The 15,736-nt window shown below is 35.3% G+C and overlaps 1 protein-coding gene across 1 annotated transcript in view; it reads right to left on the reverse strand.

Annotated features, from left to right (window-relative positions):
- Window positions 1-15,736, reverse strand: part of LOC150101406 (1-phosphatidylinositol 4,5-bisphosphate phosphodiesterase-like) — a 675,244-nt gene that overhangs the window by 38,395 nt on the left and 621,113 nt on the right. The window contains exon 27 of the mRNA XM_090400793.1: window positions 7,531-7,632. Coding sequence (XP_090256919.1) covers window positions 7,531-7,632 — 102 coding nt within the window. The remainder of the gene's footprint in view (window positions 1-7,530; window positions 7,633-15,736) is intronic.

A 15,736-nucleotide genomic window follows, 5' to 3' on the forward strand; every position in this document is an offset into this window, starting at 1 on the left:
TTCTCATGCCATTTATTGAAATGTCTCCACCTCCTTTAATCTTATCTAGTGTTCTTCCCAGATGTGTGATGAAGATGATTGGTGATATTGGGTCCCCTTGTCTTGTGCCTTGACTAGTGGCAAACCAATCTCCAGTCTCACCTGCTATCCTGATTTTTGCTTGTGCTTGGCTGTTTATATCTTTCAGCAGGTGGATCAATTTATTGTCTACACCATAGGATTCCAAGACAGCCCATGTTATATTTTGGTCAATATTATCAAATGCTTTTTGAAAGTTCACAAAACAGCAATATATCATTTTGTTCTTTCTTTGAGCTTTCTCTGCTATTAGTCTTAATGCGAGAATTTGTTGCACTGTACTTCGATCTTGTCGAAATCCGGCTTGCTCATCTGGAAGATGTGCCTCCATATGCCCCTTCAGGCGTTCTGTTAGTATTTTCATCAGCACTTTGCCAAGATGACTCATTAATGCAATAGTTCTGTAATTGGTGCATTCTAAAGCACTGCCTTTCTCATGAAGAACAACCAAGACCGATTTTTTCCACTCTTTGGGGGCATATCCTGATCTCCATATTTCATTACATAGCTGATGTACAGGTAACCCTTGTATAATGCGGATGTTAGGTTCCATTGAAATGCCGCATTATACGAGACATAGATCACATAGAAAAAGTAGGGTTAGGTTCCGAAATCGATTTTTTTTTTAAAATTATATAAATAACAATGACATATCCAACAAAAACAATATTTTTATTTAATTCAGGTAATTCATGTAAGTTAAGAAAACATAAACTATGACAAATACGTAGTATAAAATTATAAAAATTACAAATTGTATATAAATTTCATTGCACATAATGCATAAATGTTTTAGACACAATAAAATAAAGTGCATATTTTAATCGTCATCACTGTCTTCAGAAATAACATTCCATAGATGTTCTTTAAGTGGCTGGAGGTCGTCACCACTTGAAATCTCTTGGACATCATTTGTATAATTCTCATTGCATACTTTGGCTGGTTTAGTCATCAAGAAGTCAGTAATAAGACTTTGCTTTCCACTATGTTGCAATTTTTTATTAAGTTCATAATATGGCACTAAACAAATATTCAATTGTCTCGCGAATTTTGCCAAGCGCTCCATTGAGAGATCATTATTTGTAAAATAACTTCCTAACTTTCTTGCCAAGTCCAATCTTTCTGCTAATTTCTTTAAATCGAATTCTTTAACGGATTCATCACAATCAGAATCTTCGGCAGAACTTTCCCCACCATTTGGTTCGACGCCATCTATTAATTGTACCAGTTCCTCCTCATTTAAATCTGTTTCTCCATAAATTAATTCACTAATTTCATTTTCAACCATATTGCAAAAGCCCTCTCCACCAAAAATGTGTGCGACGTTTATTATACAACGTAGCTCGGCATCCACTGGAGGTACGAAATTTTGTTCCATTACGGCTTCAGGCCATATTTTTTTTCCAGCAAGCATTCAGCATAGAGGGTTGTAATTCCTTAAGGGACAGAGAAATAATTTTTACACAATTCAATATTGAAAACACTTTGAGGCAGTGTCATGTCTGGATTAGATTCCATTTTTTCCAAAATTAATTGAAATATTCGCTGAATATAACATGACTTAAATGTTGATATTATTCCTTGGTCGAGTGGTTGAATAAGTGAAGTAGTATTAGGCGTCAAAAAAGTTATTTTAATATTCGGATGGCTTAAATTTGTTGGGTGGCCTTGTGTGTTATCTAAAATTAGTAGAATTTTGAAGTCAATATTCTTTTTCTTTGTGTAACTTTCTACATCGGGTACAAAACACTTCAAAAACCAATTTTCAAACATGCTAGCTGTAACCCATGTTTTTTTGTTGGCCCGCCAATAAACGGGTAGGATGGACTTGTCGAGCCTTTCATCGCATGAGGATTTGCAGATCGGTTAATAAACATTGGTTTTGTCATGTAATCACATGATGCATTACTACAAAACAGTAGAGTAATTCTATCTTTGGAAACTTTGAATCCAGGAGCTGATCTTTCATTTTTCGAAATATAGGTGAGTTTTGGCATTTTTTCCCAATATAACCCAGATTCATCCACATTGAACACTTGGTCTGCACTGTAACCACCTTCTTTAATGATTTTTAAAAGTTCTGCTGGGTATTTCCGGTCAGCTTCAACATCTGCTAATGCTGATTCTCCCTGGATTTTAAGATTATATAAAGAAAACCGCTTTTTAAAGTTTTCGAACCAACCCTTACTGGCAGAAAATCCATGCTGAGAGATTTCTTCTGAAGAATCTTGATCAAGTTCTTTTAAATGTTTATAAACTTTGAGAGCTTTTTGCTTAATAAGGTGTCCATCCAAAGGAATTTTCTTTTGAGTGCAATCTTCTATTCAAATCATTAGAGATTTCTCCATTTTTTCTATTAGAATTTCGTGAACACGAGTAACGCGCTTTGCACTTACCGTTGACCCAGCAATAACACTTTCTCGGATTTTATGTTCATTTTGTTTGATTGTTCGAATTGTTGATTAATTTACATTCAGAGTCCTTGAAACAACTCCTGGTTTTTCTCCAATTTTCAACCGATCCAAGATTTTAATTTTTTCTTCGAGAGAAATGAATTTCCTCTTCAATGTTGGTTTTTTCCCTTTAGTTGCAGTTTTAGTGGCCATTACAATAAAAATAAACTTTTACATTAAAAAAAAGAGCATTACATACGTATGTAACTCACCAGAAAATAAATTGCTCTGCTTGAGAATAACACACTTATGATTTTAAATGCACTTTCCTGCAGAAAACGAAGACAATTTTCAACAATAAACACTTTATACAGTAAACCTATGGCACTCGTACCACAGATGGCACGTCTGAGAATTTTGCTGGCACGTCAACAATTTACAGGTGATATCCTTTTATACGCTTATAAATTATTCAATTTTTTTTAATTGTTACAATACGTACAAGCTGAATTTTGTTTTACACAGGACAGCAGCTATAAAGACATACATATGACTGGTGCGGTATTAACAAAAGATGGCGCGGCCCAAAGACAAAAGCAACAGACAAGTGTTGAGTTGAAATGCTAATTCTCTTCAATCGAATTCCATAACATCTGAAACTGTCATAACAACATTCACTATTAGTTTTAACACATTCACAACAGGGTGTCATTTATCATTCTGATGGAACTTCTCATTACTGACTAGCTCAACTCACGCAAATGTTTCAGCCCTTGGTTGAATTTTATGGCTTCTTGTTTGCGTTTGAGGTGGCAGGTGAACTTACACATTCATTATATGGCATGTTTCAATTCTTGGTAGTCATTTATTTTAAGTTAGCCTTTAATGGCATTGAGAATTTCAAATGCAATAAAAAAACACTTATTTCATAATTGAAAAATTGGACAATAGTTTTTAGTTAGATACTGTGTTTCAGTGCAACATATGGTTTTGCTTAAGTCTATAGCGTAGTTTCTGTGAGAGGGGACATGTGATTTATTAGTTAGTCCATTTTTATTCCATCTGTCTCTAATTGCACTATTTGTTGAGAATGACACAGACTGCAAAAGCCTCTGTACACTACCTTATTCATTGATACAATAAAACTAAATTCGATACTTATAACTACTTGCACGATACGGGCAGACACAAATTTAACGAAGATAAAATTTGATTTTTAAGTCCCGCGGTGAAAAATATGAAAAAAAAAATAAAAAAATAAATAAAGGGTTACTAGAAATTGTAGACTGCGTTGAACAAGGGATACGACAATTTGTAGACCGCGTTACCTGTATTTCTTTTACAACTGATTCTTCCCCATATTTTAGCATCTCACCTATTATGTTATCATTTCCAGGACTCTTGTTCTTGAGATGTTTTATAGCCTTATTCACCTCCTCTTCCAAGATGTCATTTTCAAAGATTTCTGCTGGTGGAGAGAATTGCTTTTAGTTCTTTGATTACTTCTGTTGCAATATTATTTAGTTGATTTTTATATAGTTCGCTGCAATATCTTGTCCATCAATACTTTACCATTTTCATCTTTGACTGCTACTGATCTTGTTTGCCACTTCCTATTGACATTTCTTATAAGTTTGTAGACCTCTCTAGTTTTGTGTTCTCCATAGTACTGTTCAATGTCTTTGCACTGGTCATCCAACCATTTAGCTTTATCAGATCCTGCGGCTTTCTGTACTTCATTGCATTTTTGATGGTATAACTCATCTGCTGCCTCTGAATTATCTCTTTTAAGTTTCAGTTCTCTTTTCTCTTGTACCAATTTTAGGGTTTCCTGAGTTATCCATTTCTTGTTGATCTTTTCTCTTTCAGGAATTACTTCCTCTACTGCTTTTTTTAGCACTGTAGTCAGTCGTTCTGCTCTTGTATTTATATTTTGTTTTTCACTTGTGGTCTTAAGCTTAGTTTCCAATATGTTCTGAATTGCTGTTCTTAGCCTGTCTTCATTTAGTTTTGAGATGTCTCTAGCTTTTTGGAACTTTCCTTTGTACTTCTGTTTCAGTTTTATATTCACAATCACTAAACTGTGGTCCAAATGAATATCAGCTCCTTGGAATGATCTGCACTATTGAACTGAGGTTCTCCATTTCTGGTCTATTAATATCAGGTCGATCATATTCCTGTGTTTGCCATCAAAGAACCGCCACGTACATTTACGACAATCTTTTTGTTGGAATTTGGTATTGCAAATCATCAGGTTGTTATCTGTGGCAAATTCCAGAAGCATCTCTCCACGTTCATTTCTGTCTCCATATCCAAATTTTCCATAACCTTTTCCCATCCTATGTTATTTTTGCCAATCTTTGCATTCCAGTCTCCTCCAATGATGAGTATATTTTGCTTCGGCACCTCATCAATTACTAGTTGTAGACCCCTGTAAAATTTCTCAATGTTTTCATCTGTACTCTCTGCAGTGGGCACATATATTTGAATGGTTGTGATATTAAATGGTTGGGCAATGAATCTTGCAACCATTATTCTTTCACTAACTGGTTTGGATCCTATCATTGCCTGACACGCCTTGTTACTTAACAGGAAACCTACGCCTGCTTGATGCTTACTTTCATTTCCTGACCAGAGAACTCTTCCACCATTTGATTCCCCATTTCATTTCTGAAATATCCAATATATCACATCTATATTTCTTCATTTCTTCTTGAAGCAACTGCAATTTTCAAGTTGTCCAGAGTGTATGGACATTCCACGTGCCAATTGAATTGATATTCTATCCTTGACAGGCCTGAGGTTGATTTTTTTTGTCTTTGTGTTTTCAGTAACTGATTTTTTGATCCAACCCTGACTACTCGATTGGGAACGCTGACCTTGTTTGACCGGGTGACATTCAAACTGGCATGAGTCTTTTTTCTTGTACTTTGGCATCAGATTTCAATCGTGTTTTCTTTTTACTGTCAGCACATCGACACTTATCTGACAAACCCTTAGTCTTCCTTGAAGAGCTTGGGAGAGAATCAGAAGGAGATTATAATAATTATATGTAATTTTGATATTGTCATCATAAAAAAAATTATTATTAGCACCACAACTCATTCAGATCATTCAGTGTATCTGCATTCTCCACAATGTCAGGCAATGCATTCCCCTCACCAACCACTCTCCATGCAAAAACCTTGCTCCTTATACTCCAGCCATGGGTGTCAGCAGAGGGGGGGGGGGGCAAACGGGGCCCTCCCCCAATCTACTTGTGAAAAAAAAAAAAAAATTAAATAAGTAAATAAAAATTTATTGACATAATTATTTGTCTCCAAGCTATGCCCCCCACCCCCCCTGGAAAATTTGCTCTGCCCTCCCCAGGAAAATTTTCTGTGGACACCCATGACTCCTGCTCACACTTTCCAACTTAAATGTTTCAATCATATCACCTCCTATTCAGGAGGCTTAGCAAACTATATTCTCTCAATTTGTCTTGGTATCCCACATCCCATAGAGAAGTTACCACTTTAGTCAATCTTCTCTGGACCCTTCCAATATATTCGCATCATCATAAAACCCAGGAGACCAAATCTGTACATAATAATATGTAAAATAATTTAGTATTGCAAAATAGCAGATATCCTATAGATATCTGTATTAAAATTCAGATATCCCTAAAATCCATGTGAGGCCTGATCAAGTCATTACACAATGGAACCAGAACTTCTTTATTTCTGCACGTTAACGTTCTCCACATGAATGCCATCATCTGGTGTGATGACTTCACAACTTGTGCAACATGACCTCTGAACTTCAGATCCTAGTCCATCACCACTCCAAGGTCTCTTGTCTCCTCAACTTCTTTTAAAATTTTCCCATCAAGTATATACTTTGCATCTCATTGTTGCCTACCAGATTTCAAAACCTTATACTTTGAACTGACAGTTCCATACTGTTGTTACTCATACAATTCCCTGTCATTCTGCTGTACATTTCTTCCATTTTCTCATTCATAATTCCTTTTCTTTCATATCACTAACTAACTTTCATTTCTTTATTCTTATATTCTTTCACTCCCTCAATCTCATTAGTTTTAGTTCCGTTATTCACAGTCTTTTGCACCCACATTTATGCTAATTTTCATTCCTTTAATCTGTTTAGCATCCACTGATAATTCGCAGTCTAACAAAATATTGCACTTTCTAAAAATCCATACCATCTCTTGTCTCCCTGTTCAGTCGTTCCACATGTTTGCACTGCATGGCATGCAGATCTCGTTTGTACCACTATTGTGTTCTGTTCAAGGCAAGATTCAAAAATTCATTAAAAAGAAGTCAGTAACAAATCCACAAAACCCAAGAATCATGCAGTCACACTAAGCTATATATATATATATATATATTATACTAAAATCCAAGAAATATTGCTGATTATTACACCAAATAGGACATATCTAGAAAGATATGTCCTATTTGGTGTAATAATCAGTTATTCATATTCAATAATCATGTTATTGTTGGTAAAAAGCTCCAGAAGGAGCTTTTTACCAACAATAACATATGTTGAGAAATAAAACATGAGAAAGATTAGGGGCATGAACAGATGGCATCAATGGCAATATCATATTAAAATCTAGGATATTAGGAAAGAAGTTGACATTGCTAGCATCCAGGAATGTGTTAGCAGAGCTAATCTCAGGTGGTATGGTCTCTTAAACAGAATGGGAGAGGAAAGATTAGCAAAACAAGTGTTCACTTCCAAGTTGGCAGGAAAAAGACCCAGAGGAAGACCACAATATAGGTGGACTGATACAGTAAAAAGTGCCTTAGAAGACAGAAAGATAAAATCTGATGATGTTGGAGTCTTGACAGATAACAGATTGATTTGGAGGAAAATTGTTGATAGGAAGATAGTAATGATGTAAATTCTTCATGTAGTACTATCATAATATCCTGTACAGGTCAGGAATTTTAATGATGATGACATATGTTGAGGTTCTTGAGCAGTTGGATATACAAAATAAAAAAAGAAAAAGAAAAATGCACGTGAACTTGAATTTTTCTCTGCTTACCTTTCTCTTTCTGCTTTATTCCGCAAAGTTTTATCATTTGTTACTTCCCGTGCTGTTTCTACAGAAACCCTTGCTTGTCTTGCCTTCATTTCTTTGTTTTCCCTAGAAATTGACCACTAAATTTATATGTTTGTGTATGTATATATATATATATATATATATATATATATATATATATATATATACACATACACAACACGGATATTCTTTCTTTAACACACTTCAAAAATCAGTGATCGTAATTCATGAGCAATTAAAATTCATAAATACATAAACATGAGGAATTTCATCTTCTGAAATTAACTACAATGCTATTAGGAATACCAAAAATATTTAAATAATTAGTAGGGTAGGCTTTCATAGGTATGATTCACTGACATTTAGAATTTCTGATATTCATGGTATTTGAAACTGAGTAACAATATACATTTTCATATACAAATAAATTGACAGTTCCTATTACACACTAGTAATATATTTATATACAAATAAATCAGCAGATTCTATTACACGTTACTAATATATATGGATTAGAAGTTAACAACAGTAAAGAAACAAGCAAAGCAGCTGGTATTTTGGGAAGTAGGACAAATAAATCTGTATGGAATATGAGAGAAATCAGTCAAAACAATAATAAACTAATTGTACAAAAGACAGTTTTCCAACCAATTTTAACTTATGGATCTGAGAGCTGGGTTAGAAATAAACCAGTTGATCAAAGACTGGAATCACAGATATGAGTTATTAAAAAAAAAAAAAAAATTAGGGAACCGAACACATATTATAGCAACATTATATTAAAAATGAAGATATTAAGAAGGAACTTGACATTAGGAATGTCTTAGCAGAAGCATTAATACCAGTCATTAGCAGGCATTTAATGACAGGAATGAGATCCAGAGGAAGACCAATAAATAGGCAGATTGATGCCTTAGAACAGTGGTCGGCAACCTTTTCAGACTTGCGGGCCACATTCAACTTTTATTTTTAATAATTGGGCCGCAATCGTTTAATTAAGCGAAAATAGTAAGTGAAAAAAAAATCGAGTTATCAGTTTTAAAAAAACACAGAAATATTTAAAGTACGAGATATGAAACAAGCATGAAAATGAAACTCAATGAAAAATTATTATCATATAAAAACAAAATAATATAGATTATGTATCACAATATATGTGTCTCCCTGCTTTTTTGGCAAGCATCAATAAAATATTTGGATATTTTCTAACGAAAATGCGTTCTTTAATGTGCGCCAAAATCTCTGTTGTCGTTGAATGAAGTCACCTTTGTTATCTCAACTCATGATGACTCACAAGGTTGACTCGCACCAAGTTGCATGGCGATATCAAGAAGTATAGGTATAAAATCATTTTTAATTTATTATTCATATTATAAAATGTATTATTTAAATAATTCATCTTACGGGCCAAATGCCATATAAGTATGGTCTTACATTAATTTTATACCTATCAAGAAGTATAGGTATAAAATTATTTTTAATTTATTATTCATATTATAAAATGTATTATTTAAATAATTCATCTTATGGGCCACATGCCATGTAAGTATGGACAACCTTTTATGGGCCGCCAAAAATGCACGTTTGGGCCCCATGTGGCCTGCCGACCCCTGCCTTCAAATATTGAAATATAAGCTCTCACAACGCTGGAGTTCTGACAGATAACACACTGATTTAGAAAAAAAATGTCATTAGGAAGTTAGTAATTATGTAAACTCTTCATATAGTACTATCATACTATCCCGTACACTCTTTGAGAGTAGATATAACAAATTTGATGATGATGTTGAAAGAAAACCCACACTAAACAATACATTTTATATATATATATTAATATATATTATATGTAGCAAGTAAATATACTGAGGGTGCTTAATGATCAAAGCTGGTTAACTTAAGAAGATACCTCCACATAGCCTTTCAAGGAATGTGGAAAACTGATCAGGGCTTCTGACCTTAAGTCCAATCTCACCTTCTCATTGTACACCCTGTCAGATATCCACCGGTACTGAACTAACAAGAATGAGCTGTCAATTTTGGATTTAACCAACCAAATTGTATTCTTATTAGCTTAAAAGGTAATGAAAAATGATGGTAAAACATAACAGAATTTCATGAAGACTGGGGGTGTCACCCAGTAAAACAAGGATTTCAATTGCTTTTGTCAGGGGCTGTGAAACATCAGCCACTGGAGTAAATCCCATCTCAACACCAGCAGAGTTCAAAATTGAAACACCACCAAAATAAGAAACATAAATAGTAAAGAAATGGAATTAGCAGAACTGAATAAATACCAAATTGACATAATAGGTGTTATTGAAACAAAGAAGACAAAACAGGTGAGATTTTTCAAAGGAACAAATACAAGATGTTATATTCTGGCAAAAGGAAGCAGAGAAAAGAAGAAGTAGCTATAGTATTCGACACAAAATAAGAAGATGATAATCTCGAATGCCGAGCAAATATCAGAATGGGGAAATGGACGGCAAGACTCATTTGGTCCCACAGAAGGTTCTAGTAAGGAAGAAATGGAGGAATTTTTGGGGGACATTAGAGAGGGCAGCTGACATAATGAAAAAGGGGAAAGTTGGTCTTTGTTGGAGATTTAAATAACAGAGTAGGAAATGATCCAGATACATAGAATTTTTTTCGGAAAATTTGGAGAAAAGAGCAAAGATAATAATGATATGTATCTGCTGAATTTCTGTTCAAGACATGAAAGCGATACTACTAATGCCATGTTCAAACATAAAAAATGGGCACAAATTCACATGGAGAGAAAAGATGCGAGAAATAAGTCTGAGTGAGTGTATTATTGTTGATAGTGATGTTTTCCCAATAGTTTAGGAACAGAGGGATTTGTAATTGGAAGTGATCACTGTTTACTTTTGAGCAGGATAAAATCAAGATTCATACCGAAAAGATGACTTGAAAGTTTTAAAATGAAACAAAAGTTGAGCAGCTTTCACAGGTGAACTGTAGACTCAAATACACAAACATTATTCATGAAAATATGAAACCAAGAACCAAACTTAGGAGATACAGTGGCAAACTCTGAAGAAAACATTGATTAATTCATTCAAAATGGCAGGTGGTTATATTGTCTGCAAGGATAGAAAAATCAGAACTACATGGTGATAATCTCTGATTATCCATACACAACTCTCTCTGATACTGATAGGTATCAGAGAGTTGTGCATAGTGGGGTAGTTTCAAGGAGGCAGAGGGTTACAAGTGGGGTCCCACAGGTCTCAGGATTGGGACATATACTGTTTAACCTTTATATCAATGACATTGTCAGTGGATTGCAAGGGGATAGTCAGTTGTTTATGGATGATGTGAAGCTGGGAAGGGTTATTAGTAATAGTGCAGATGTGGTAGCCTTGCAAGAGGATTTGAATAAGCTAGACAGATGGGTAAATGAATGGGGTATCAGTTTAATGCAGTAAAATGTAAGGTCTTGAGGTTTGGGAAACATTTGATGGGACGCTGCATACTCTAGGGGAGGTGTTATACTGGATGAAGTAGGGGAGACAAGAGATCTCGGGTTGATGATTGATAGAAACCTGAAATTTAGGGGACATATTGCAAAGGTGGTGAAGGTAACACAGAGGATTGCTGCAATAATGAGAAGGATGCTGACCTGCAGAGCTAAAACAGTTATCATTCCATTGTATAAGACCCAGATCAGACCACACTTGGACTACTGTTCTCAGATTTGGTCCCCAGGATTTGAAGGGGATAAACTAACTGTGGAAAGGGTACAACGGTGGATAACAAAGATGGTTTCAGGACTGTACAATGATAGTTATGAGGATCAGCTGAGGGAATGTGGGCTGCAGAGTTTGGTGGTTAGAAGAAGGAGAAGTGATATGATCGAGACTTTTAAACATATCACCTCTTCATCAATCCCAGATCTCTTGTTTCCCCTACTTCCTCCAGTATAACACTCGACACTGGGGAGTTCTTTCGTTTGGTTGAACAGCAGGAAGGAGTGATGACAAGAGGCCATCCCTGGAAGTTACGAAAGGAAACTGTGAGCAAGAAGGTGAGGAGTAGTTTCTTTGCATGGAGGGTGGTTGAACCCTGGAATGCATTGCCTGATGGAGTGGTGAGAGCAAGAACGGTCAATGAGTTTAAGGAGTGGTATGATAGACTTTGTGTTTCCTAAGAGGCACCTCCCACAATGAGTCTTGATAGACTTTGTGTTTCCTAGGCAGGACCACCTGCGATGAGTCTTTTGACTAGGTCTTCTGACATGTGGAAATGCATCTAGAGTAGATGATGTTTAACCAGAAATGCTCAAATATGGATGTATAAGAGTTTTATAATTCAGAAGACCTAATCAAAGGGTCAAATTCTAGCTGATTAGAATATAGCTCTGATAGCAACCATCTATAAAAAGGGAAATAAAACAATGTGAAAATTACAGAGGTATTTCTATTGAGTGTTTCTAGTAAGATTTATGCAAGCATACTTGAGAAATGGCTAAGAAAATTGTGGAAGGGAAGCATAGTGAAGAACTATCTTGATTCAGGCCAAATAGAAGCTATCAGAATCAGATTCTCACTTTAAGAGAAATAGTTGAAAAATATTGGGAATATAACAAGGATCTGTATTTAAGTTTTGTAGATTCAGATAAGGCATATGACAAGGTGCCAAGAGGAAAGCTGTTCAACACCCTACAGTTGTATGGTGTAAAAATGGGATATTATATCAAGCAATACAGTCTTTATTTGAGCTGTAAGTCTTCTTCTTCAAGTGTCATCCCCTAGAAGGAGGTTGGCAAGCATGTCACGGAACTTTTTTCTTTCTTTTGCTGCTCTTGAACATTTATGGTAATTCAAGCCAGTCCAATCCTTAACGTCTTCAAACCACATTCTCCTGTGTCTACCTCTCCCTCTTTCCCCCCTCCAGTTTCCCTTCTAATATTAATTTCTGAATGCCTTCTTGTCTAGTTAGATGCCCAAAATATTTAAGTTTTCGTTCTTTAATTATTTTCATTTTTGCTTTCTTTAAAACATCTTCATTTTTCATTTTCTCTGTCAATGATATTTTTGGCATTCTTCTGATAGTCCACATTTTGAAAGCTTATAATTTTTTCTCTGCTTCTTTATTTAGAGTCCATGTTTCACTCTTTTAGAGAAGGCTTAACCAGATATAGCATTTTATTAATCTTTTTCTTGTATCTATGTTACTGTCTCTGGATGTTAGAACAGTTTCATATCAATAAATGCTTTTCTTTATATAGAGTTTTTATTCTATCTCTATTCTTCTTTTTATTTCTTGAAGGGAATTTCCTCCACCTGTAAACATTTGTCCCAAATATATAAAAGACTGAACCTGTTAAAATTTCTTTTTGTTAACAGTTATGTTTAATTTCTTATTTATTGGTTCTTTTGATATAATCATGCACTTTGTTTTCTTTAGATTAATAATTAATCCCATGTCTAAGCTTCTGTTGAAACTTTCTGTGACTAAGTTTTAGAGATCATCTTCAGATTCAGTTATAAGGACTGTATCATCTGAATAACTGAAGTTCCTACTCCAGTCTTTTACACCCTTCAATTCTGAAATATCTATAAAAACTTGCTCACTATATATATTATACAGTAAGGGTGATAATACACATCCTAGTCTTATTCTTTTTTTGATTTCAAAGTTGTCAGAATATGCATTTTCATATCTTATTGAGGCCATTTGATTCCAGTATATATTTGTAATTATACATAGGTCTTTTCCTTTTAACCCATTATTCTGTAGGACATGCATTAATTTCTTGTGATCTATTGAATCAAATGCTTTGGTGTAATTAATAAAACAAAGATATATGCGTTTCTGGTTATCGAGGCTACTTTCACATAATGTTCTTACCGATGGTAGGGAGGAAACTGAATCAGTTGATATAGGTGAGTTACTGAGTGAGCACTTTGCAAGAATATATCATCCAGGTGGTGACATTGCAGAAATGAATGAACCAGTAGATTATACGGGAATTGTGGTGAATGAAGTGGAGGTGAGTAGTCTATTGCATAACCTCAATGTCAATACATCTGTGGGATTGGATGGTATACCAGCTAATGTCGTACGAGAAGCAGCTAAAGAATTGTCAATACCCTTGACCATTTTGTTTAATTTGAGTCTCGGGTCCGGGTTAGTCCCGAGGGGGTGGAAAGAGGGGAAAATAGTTCCACTGCATAAAGGTGGTTCCAAGACTGCTGTTGTAAATTACCGACCGATTAGCATATCAGGAATCGTTGTCAAGGTCTTAGAGAAATTAGTCAAGAGAAGAATACCGAACTGGATAGATGAAAATGGGATACTGTATGGGGGACAACATGGTTTTGTGAAGGGTAGATCATGCCTCAGTAACTTGCTCACGTTTTATAACACAGTGACGGCTGAACTGGATAGGGGTAATGGGTTTACAGTGATTCTACTGGACCTTGCCAAGGCATTTGACAGGATACTACATGGAACCCTAATCAGTAAACTGGAGCAGATGGGGATGGATATAGGGTTGGTGAGATGGATAGGAGGGTGGTTGATGGAGAGATACCAGAGAGTGGTTTATTCAGGAGTTGAGTCCAAAAGATGGCTTGTGATTAGTGGTGTGCCACAGGGCTCTGTTCTTGGACTACTACTTTTCAATTTGTTCATCAATGATATAGGAAAGGATCTGAGAGGATTTGGGAGCGTTGGTGGATAGGGAATTGAAGTTTAGAGGGCACACTGCAAAGGATTCTTTGAGTGGGACATTTGTGAATAAGGAGGAGACATTAAAACTGACCATTATGTCAGTGTGTTTGAGTGTATGGTTTTCTATGCTGGCTTTGAAGTGGGCTGAGTTTTTTATGTGTGAAGGTGTGTTGCCAGTATAGTGTGAGAGAGCTTTGGCCAAATGTTTAGCTAGTTTGTATGTGGGGGAATCAATGCCATCCACTATGGGACGTAATGGCACATTTGGTTAAGCAATACTGTGACGTTCCCTTTATCCGCTTTGGCGATTATTATTTCCTTGTTTTTCTTTAATTCTAGTAGAAATTTAATTTCCTTACTTTTAGGAGAAAGAATAGCTTCCTGCTTCGTCCTCATTTACTGTTTGTTGTGCCTGCGTGCACGTGTCTTGTTTTTAAGTTCCTGTGAAAATGGCAATGTGACGTTGCCGAAATATTGGAAGTGTAATAAATTTATTTTAATATATATCCTAGTATGCACTGTTATTTCCTTAAACCATTTAGTAAAAATGCATAACCAACGTCTAAGCCTTTTCACGAGAATTAGAGCATATTCTATTTCTTCACATGTAATTGGGTTACCATCCATATTTTGTATATCTGGTGCATCTGTGCAATCAGAGTCAAACAGTTTTTTTCCATATTCTTTCCATCTTTTTAAGATATCTTGTGTCTAGTAGCATTTTTCCATTTTGATCTTTTATACAAAGATTATGGTTTAAATTTTTTTTTTATTTGTAGGAGCTTGGATTGATTTATGCATTTTTTTACTATTGTGTTTGTTGTCCAATTCCTCTATTTCTTCAAATTTTTCATTTAGCCACTTGTCTTTAGCCTTGCTGCATTCATTTTTTATAATTTTACTGAGTTCTATACTGTTGTGTATTTTTATTTTTTCGTCTTTCATTCCTAAGTTCTAATATTGATTCTGTCATCCAGGTTTTTTCTTATTGTATTTAATTTTTGGAATAATTTTGTAAACTGTCTCATATATTGCACTTCTAAAATTTGACCATCTATTTTCAATTTCCCCTGTGTTGCAAAGTATATTGTCTTCTTTATTATTATTACCCAATACCCCACGGAGTCAAAGACTCATCTAGGAAGTCCTTTTATCAAACACACAGCTTATCATACCGTGCTTTAAACACACTCAAATTCTCTGCAGACACCACACTATCAGGCAAAGGCATTCCAGTCATTCACAATGCTGCATGAAAAAAAAACTCCTTCTCACGACCCTACTCACACCCTCCTTATACAGCTTCCAGGGATGACCTCTGGTTCTCCCACTATTTTCTGTAGAACCTCTCCAGCACTGATCCTATAACAACCCCATCATAACTTGTAGGTCTCTATCATATCTCCCCCCCCCTCTCCTCCTGTCCCCCTGACTCTGCAAGTTGCATCTTCTCAATCTTTCCTCATACTCAACATTCCAGAGGTTAGAA

Source organism: Typopeltis vanoorti, chromosome 11 (genome assembly GCF_054136105.1).
Source record: "Typopeltis vanoorti isolate ZY-2024b chromosome 11, IOZ_Tvanoo_1.0, whole genome shotgun sequence".
Taxonomy (NCBI): domain Eukaryota; kingdom Metazoa; phylum Arthropoda; class Arachnida; order Uropygi; family Thelyphonidae; genus Typopeltis; species Typopeltis vanoorti.